General features: G+C 40.6%; 1 protein-coding gene across 1 annotated transcript; it reads right to left on the bottom strand.

The window, feature by feature from the left end:
- Positions 1-1,777: 1,777 nt before the first annotated feature.
- Positions 1,778-2,050, bottom strand: LOC112678352 (ctenidin-1-like). The gene has a single exon (XM_025477664.1). It carries the CDS (start codon positions 2,048-2,050, stop codon positions 1,778-1,780), a length of 273 nt encoding a protein of 90 aa, XP_025333449.1.
- Positions 2,051-8,592: the final 6,542 nt, after the last annotated feature.

Raw genomic sequence — 8,592 nt, 5'->3', positions numbered from 1 at the left:
TATTTATAGGTCTAATTCTGCTTTTTGTTTATTTTGTTCATGTATTTTGTTCTTTAGATTCTGCATGTAAGTGAAATCATATATAGTATTTGTCTTTCTCTGACTTACTTCTCTTAGCATAACATCCTCAAAGTCCATCCATGTTGTTGCAAACGACAGGATTTCATTCTTTTTTTATGGCTGAGTAATCATTCAATTGTGTGTATATATACCACATCTTCTCTATCCATTCATCTATCAATGGTGTTTGGGTTTGCTATTGTAAATAATCCTGTAATAAACATGGGGGTTGCAGATATCTTTTTAAATTAGTGTTTTTGTTTTCTCTGGGTAAATACCCAGTAGTGCAAATACTGGATAATGTGGTATTTTTATTTTTAATTTTTTGAGGAACCCTCCATGCTGTTTCAGGAATAAGCTTACTAAATGTAAATTCAGTGCTCTGACTTCCCTTGCCCCAGTGTTTGAAGAAGGTGAGCCTTGTAGGGGCATTCTTTTGTCTTGCAGAGCTGGATGGGCATAGGAATTTGAAAAAAACAAAACCAAAACACCTCTCAGAAGTGAAGAAGTAAAGGAAAGAGAAGGTGGAGGATGGAGCTAGACTCTAAAAAGAGCCAGCTCAGGCTGCCGTGGGAGGAGTCTGGAATTCTTCTCACAAGATGTGAGATATGACCCAAGGATATTTTGAAGACACTTTTCTGTAGGTTTTGAGGATTACTCCCTACCTTAACTTTCCCAGTCTACATCGTGAAATTTTTCTAAAGGCAATCTTTTCTATATTAAGGAGATTGGAGTAGGGAAGGCCAATTTACAGCAAGACTCAAAACTCAATCACCCACAAAAGAAGGATTTGATTGATAAAGCTGACAGAAGTTACCAAGGGAATGGCTGCAGGTAAAGGAGGAGGATGCCCATGTTTGTTGCTAGACCACGATGCCCTCCACTGAGGTTGAAGGAGGGAAGTGGTACCTTTGGGATATAATGATAGAGGATATCAGGCATTAATGGGTGCTGTAAAGATTTTTGGGCAGGAGAATGATGTGACAGGGATTGCATTTGAACTGTGTCGGCAGTAGCCTATGACCTCTGTTCTGAGGACAGAGAGAGCTGTGCGCAGTAGGAGTGTATAGAGGAGTGTATTAGATCAGAAGTATTATTAATGGTTTTGTTATTTTTTTCATTTCTCTTAAATATGTAAAACTTGTGCCCTGCAGGCTGTGATTTTGTTTTGTTTGGAATAAGTTTTTTTTTTTTTTTTTTCTAGAGGAAAAAAGATCTCCAATTTCACATGGTAGGTCAACAGAAAATGGCATTAGCAAATTGAAATACATTTTGAGGCAACTTGTTCAGGATTGTAATGCTCCCCCACCTGACACTCCTCCCATCTACATTCCACCACCCCCACCTCCCCTCCCCGTCACAGAATTTGAACAGCCCTAGACAGCACTGGCCATGTTTCCCAAAAACAGTAGAGAAGGGTACAATATTCAATATTCATAACATTTGCCTGTCTTGAGTTGATTAAATCAATATTGATAGATGTCTGAATTGCAGAGAGCTGACCTTGAGGGTAGACAGAAAGTGGTTTGGGAAGACCTACTGCCTGCCCAGAACTTGGCCCACCCAAAGTCAATTCCACATCAGAGTTATAACTGGCATATTAAGGCCATTACTTCTGCAATCGAATAGTTTTCTCTATATTCAAGCAGTATCTGATCTAAAACTCTTGTTAACCTCTTGCCCCAGGCTCTACTTTCTTAGCACCTGTCATTCACCCTCACAGCTTCCTCGTCACCACCTGCACCAACACCAGTACCATCCACTTCAACTGCTCCACCATACGTCTACCATCCACTTCACCAACTCCGTCACCACAACCAGCCACTTTACCACCACCACCTCCACCACCACCCACTTTACCTCTAACCATGTTACCACCTTCTCTACCACCACCACTGCCCACTTCATCTTCTCCACTGCCACCACCACAATTCTCACCACCTCCATTGTCATCACTACCACCACAGCCTCCATAGGCATCACCAGCCATTTATATAACTAATCTTTACTAGGTACTCTGCTAAGTTCTTCACATACATCTTCTTGAATCCTAACATAAACTCTCTGAGGTAGATATTCTTAATTCAGTTGTACCCTCAACACGCAGCACAGAGCTTGACCCATGTAAAATCCTTAATAAATGTGTACTGAATGCATTTTAATTTTGCAGATGAGGAAATCAGGGCTCAGAGAAGTTTATTAATTTTCTGTGTTTAAACAGCTAGTCTCTGGTGGATCCAGAATTCAAAACAACTCGGATCCTTTGCCTCTCTAGCACTACCTAAATCCTCCAAATTTTGTGCATTTGCTTCTACTTTTCCCTCCACTGGAGTGCCTTTCTTCATCCTTTCTACTAATCACAGTCCTTCCCAGTCCTGCCCATTCTTCCAGCCATAGTTCACATTCTATGTCTTCCCTAGAGTTTTTCAAATTCACCATTTGGAATTCACTCTCTTTCCTCCATGGTTTCATGGCCATTTTATTGCACTTCTGTTGGGCCACTAAAAATGTGTGTACTTTGCTTACCAGTGTCTGTGTTTGCATCTTTTACTGGCATGTCAGTGAAGGGCGATGGCTGTGTTTGCAGTTCTTTCAACCTCTCGCCTTGCATGTTTAGTGCAGTGAATTGCATTCTAGGTGTTTAAGAAAAATTTAAGAAATCAAGAAATCAGGAAATCAGGAGAATGAGAGAAGGCTCTGAGTGGGTGTTTTGGCCACAGGAAGGGGGCCCTGACACCTGCTGGGAGAGAAGGGAAGTAGCGTTGGCCAGCTGGCCAGGGAGGACACCAAAGACAAACTTTGCCTAGTTCACAATAGGCAAAAGGCTGGTCCTGGGTACACACAACATCTTTTATAAATAAAACTGTTTTATTCATGGTGAACCAGAGAGAGGAAGAAACAACAGGTGCTAAAGATGAATAGACTGTTAGCCCATTTACTGATTGGAAACCAATCCTAGATTTTGCTTCTTCCTGTTCTATCAAGTGGCCTCCGCCCGAGTGTAATTTTTACTTTTTAGTACTGTTAACACCTGTGGCCTTTGGACCTAATGTTTATGACAGATGGGCCAGGCCGTGCTTGCACCGTAGCTCTCCATGCCACTGTCAGCTATGGCATAGGCCCAGTGGGCATGTGTGCTGGGAAAGGCCCATGTCTGCATCCATTGTTCAGCTGCTGTCCTCAAAGTCTAGTATTCCCTGGTTGAGTCCACTTATTGAGCATCACTTCTCTTTCTTGCCAGGTCATTGTCCTTCAAAATATATTTCTGGATGGCAAACAAATCAATGGGGGTGGGCACATTCACCTCAAATGTCAGAACTGGAAACATTTCCACTATGTTTTTGATCTCTTTCTTTATAGCTATTATTTTAATTTCTGGATTATTTTTGTTCTTCCCTTTAATGAAAGTCTAAATGCACCTGGTATGCTGCCATATGGGAGGGGAGCCTTTTCTTTCTTGAAAGATAGAGTGCTGTGTGTGTAAACAGTGCACTTTGGACTTTCATAGGGAGATTCACCTATGAATGGCTTCTTTGGTTGGCTTCTTTGGTATTCTTCCTAACAGATCGGTAAGTCATAGGTTGGGACAAAGTAAATGTTTACCTAATGGACATGGAGATAGTAATGAAGGCAGGTGTCTCACCTTGAAGCTGTTAGCCTGAAGAAATAGACCAGATGTCATGTTCAAACATCCTTTCCTTTATCCTAACTTCTTTGCAAAGCATCATGCTTTCAGGGGGAAAGGGACTCATTTTTATAACCATCAATTATTTTTTCCTAGAATGGCATACTGTTATTTAGTACCTGTCTCTAGTCAACCAGAAGAGAACATTCTATTTGGACAAGAGAGGAAAGTAGTAAAATATGTCTATTTATCTATTACCACACGATAGGAAAGTTGGCACAGAACCAGCTTTGACAACTTTGCTGCATGGCCTCCTCACTCAGTGTGCACATGCACCTGAAGGGCAGAAGATTGGGCTCTCCAGGGGCCAACAGATTTTCATTCCCACACTGTGACTTTCTAGACACATGACACAAGGGAACTTCCCTTCTCTGTGCCTAAGATGGAAGGAGTTCATGTATGTAAAGCACATAGCAAGTGCTCAAAGCCTTTAGAGGGACAGATGGCAGTGGTGTTTGTAAGGATGTATATTGATGCCACTGAAGATGATTGGGTATCTTATTCCTGAACCCTTGATTTCTCCTTTTAGAGCATCATAACATTCTGTCACTCAAGACTTTCTCTAGTCCATTTCTGGAATATGTTACCATGCGTCTAAGAAAAAAGCAACTTCTGTTTATAGGTTCACTGGGCTCTCTGATGCCACTCTCTTCCTTTTGGTGACTTCATCATGTGCCACTAGAACCTCCTAACAGAACATGATCTGGATGCTCCCTTGTTAGAGCCCTGAGTACTTCTCATTTTATCGCAGTGGATATTGGCATACTTTGTTGAAGCCTTCAAAGCCAGGCTGGGACCCATGTCCACCTCAACTCTAGCCTCCTGGCTTCCTCTTTACCACCTACCTCTCTGATTTGTACTCAGGGCTTCCAGCCTCACACTTTTTTGGGGCCCATTCCTCCATCTTCTCTAGATACCCAGCACCCAGCACTGGTGACTCTGTGGCCTTTAGGTTTTATTCAAGGTCATCTTTTGAGAAAGGCGTTCCCTGACCTGACCATGCAAGTAGATCTCCCTGTTCTTCTTTGTCTGTCTTACCTTCTTAACATCTTTCCTCTCAAACACCAATTGCTACCCTTCCTTGTGCCAGAAAGTGCTATGCAAAATCACCAGTAATACCACAGGGCTTATGGGAGAAGGAGTCAGAGCACAATACTCAAGATTGTCAGTGACACATCAAAAAGAAGATAGATCCAAATAAAAATGCTAGCCTACTTTACACATGTTAAATGGTTAAGCAACATGAGTAATGCCATAAGCATGATGGTGCTTTGCCACTTGGAGATCGATGAATGCTTGTGGAAGTGGAGCTGGAGGTCTGTGTAAGGTTTGTGTGTCGTTGCCAAGTGGTGGAAGGAGGTAGTCTGATGCAGAAGGGAAATGTGATGTTAGTTGTGGGTGGCAACTCCTAAACAGAGGGAGACTGAGAGGACATGTAGATAATCAAGGCCTGGGAATGTGCTTTTGTTCTCCTGGTTGGCCTGGCTCAGCTGTGGGCCACTTTTCTACACTCAGTGTTCTTTGCACATAATATTGCCCATAAGCAAATCAAATAGCTCCCTGTATATCAATCACATGGGAACAAACTCACATGGGAACAAACTCACAATTTCCAAACAAGCACTATAGCAAAAAGATTGTACCTGCAGTGATTATATTTTTTTGAGTTAGTTCCTCTGTCTCCCCCTCTTCCTTCTCTCCTTGAAGGCAGACCCTGTGCCAGCTGTACAATAGGGCCTGGCATCGGGGAGGGGCCAGTGATTGTAAATGAAGCGACGATGTGAATGTCAGTTGCTGATTAAGCTGATTAAAGACAGTAAGTTATTGTTAGTTACTGATAGTGATACTTTTACTATAGAAGTGACCTATGTTCACCAACCTAGGTTTTCCTTTTATAAAACGATATAGAATATTTTTGGTTGTCAAAATATCTACCTACACATCTCTGGCAAACAAGTCAATATAATAATTTCTCTGCTAGTATCATGGTACAACTGCTAAAAACATACATTTTCTATTCCTATTACAACACTAGCCTGAGAAAAATTAGCATTTTATACATCCTTAAAAAGTGGAATCATGAAGATAAAGAAAAGAAATTTTTGTTTTTGGACAAGCCACCTTCTCCACAAAATAGGTATGACATGTAAAAATAAGATAGTCTTTTAGGGAAAGGATTTCAAAACAAAGCACAAAAAGACAAATTCTTTAAGAGAAAGAATTGCCCAGGGCATCAGAGATAATGATTTTGAATTTTGCTTAACTTCACATCTAGGGGAATGCTGTAGTAGGACTAGCATGTTGGTACTGGTGACTAGCTGGTATTTAAGATGCTTTTACATAAACAAAAGTCACTGGAACTCTTAAAGACAGAAGAAAAGAGAGAAGGTGCTAAAGATAACGTGGCTGATAGATCTGAAAGATGATACTTTTCAGATAATATCTACCATTAGTGGAGTTTTCAAAATCTTTGAACTTGCTCAGTTTAGAGATAGAAGGCAAAAAGAGAAAAAGGAAGAAAGAGGGAAGGAAAAAAAGGAAGAAAGGCAGGAAGGAAAGAAGGAAGACATCTGTAAACCTAATATAACTTCTTGTGGAATAAAGGTGACATATTTAAACTAAATCTTTTAGTTTTTATTGAATATATTTTGAAACATAAATTATAGACATATTTTTAAAAAGTTATTTGAATTATATTAGTTGAATGACAAAAACATCTATCTTTCATAGTTTTTTTGTGGGTTTGTGGAACCAAAAGGATATAGAATGGTGAGAGTATATGCTGTCACCTGGAGACATTGTGCTTATTTTGCATACTCTAAAGTAGTCAGTATGGCAGGGCAGTTGAACACACATTTTGTATAACTGTTTTTGCTTTTTAATTTTTTCAACTACCACTGTATAATATAAATTCTAGCAGGCATTGAGCATACTTTTTAAAAATAATTTTTAATGCCTGTGTGATATTTTGTGTTATTCTATTTAACCAATCTCCTATTGTTGGGTGGATAGTTCCATTATCTATAGTTGTTCTGGACAAAGTTACTAGGTCAGGGGATGTGTTGAATGAGGAAGATTTGAGGCACAGAAGAGACACTGACATTTGTAAGGGCCCTTTCCTAAGGACATGGCAGAGAGTGACAGAGTTTCCTAATTTAAGTGTGGAACTCTCTACTGCGGCACCCTGGACAGGAGCCCGCCAGCCTCTCCCAGAATACTTTCAACTACTGGGACTGTTGTATTCCTCACTGAAATACATTCAGAATGATTACATATTTTCTTCACTGCATTTGCTTTGGGGAGAAGTACTGTCAACACACGAGCTAGAAAACACCCCAATTTTCTCCATCTGTTTACGATTGCATTAAGTGAGAGGGCTCAGGGAGCAGGAGAAGGCCTGGCAGAGAGGGAGCAAGTAGAGTGAGAGACCAGGGATTCAATCTGAGATCTTGTATGTGTACTTTGCAGTAGGGTTTGCCCTCCCTTCTTAGGTAGTTATGCCTGTGTTTGTGCTGGATATCACAGATGCAGAGCAGTAGCAGTTAGGTATGGATTTCTTTGCCATAGTGGGAGTTTATCAGGAAACCACTATATCCCTGCCTGCTTCCACCTACTTTATATTTTGTCTTTCCAGTTTAATCTGGCCAATCAAAGTCCTAGATCTAAATTATTCTCCCGTTAAACCCTCTGATTCTCACGTTTCTATCATGAAACGGGAAGAGGATTATTGGAAGGATTAAATGAAACAATTTATGGGGCGCCTGAGTGAAGCAGTTGGTTAAGCATCTGACTCTTGGTTTTGGCTCAGGTTGTGATCTCAGCACTGTGAGACGAGCCCAGAGTAGAGCTCTGTGCTCAGCTCCAGGTCAGCTTGAGACTCTCTCTCTCTCTCTCTCTCTCCCTTTGCTCCTCCCCCTGTGCTCTCTCTCCCTTTCTCTCTCTCTAAAACAAATAAATAAATCTTTAAAAAAATAAATGAAACAATTTATATGGAAGTACTAGTCAATGTAAGGTATTAGTTAGCACTAGTAACCTGAAGTTTCTTTCCAAATGAATTAACTAACTCTAAGGGCAATTTCTTTCATATTTTCCAATGATTCCAAGCGTATTCACTGATGTTCTGTTATATTCACAGCACTGAAGATATCCAGAGTGGCTTGTGATATGATTTTCACTTTTAAGGGATGTAGTGATGTTGATAGACAAACACACACACACAAACACACACACACACAACCAAGGTGCATGGCAGAAATTGTGAAGTTTTACAAGAGGGGCACGAGTGTGCGAACTAAAACAAAAGCGATTTAAATTACATTTGCATAAAGGCAGCTCTGAGAAGCCTCCATTGAAGAAGGAGTTTTAAATCACTGAGGAATATGTAAGCTTTTGGACAGAATATTAGAAGGGCAGAGGGGTGGAGTGTCATTGTAGATTGGAGAGATGATTTGAATTAAGGTGTGTAGCTATGAGAGTGCTGGCCTGGTCAAGGAATATCAATTAGGCTGTGGTGTGTGTGTGTGTGTGTGTGTGTGTGTGTGTGTGTGTGTGTGTGTTGGGACAGTGGGCAAAATGGGGAAGAAGGAAAGAAATGGGGGAGAATTGGTAGGATATGAAGTTGGGAAGGGAGTCTAGAGCCGGATTGGGGGAATTCCTTGACTGCCTTGCTCCTGCAAATCTCCTGTAAGTTGTCCATTAAAATACTAGACATAATAGTCATAACATCTAGGAGGCATTTAGGGATTCTGCTGCTAAAATAAAATCTTTGATTGCTACAAAAAATAACCATGATGGGACATTAATTTCTAGGAAATATAAATAATAATTATGCCAATATGTATAGTTTT

The sequence above is a fragment of the Canis lupus genome, chromosome 29 (assembly GCF_003254725.2).
Source record: "Canis lupus dingo isolate Sandy chromosome 29, ASM325472v2, whole genome shotgun sequence".
In the NCBI taxonomy this organism is placed as follows: Eukaryota; Metazoa; Chordata; class Mammalia; order Carnivora; family Canidae; genus Canis; species Canis lupus.
This window is presented reverse-complemented; position numbering and strand designations above follow the sequence as displayed.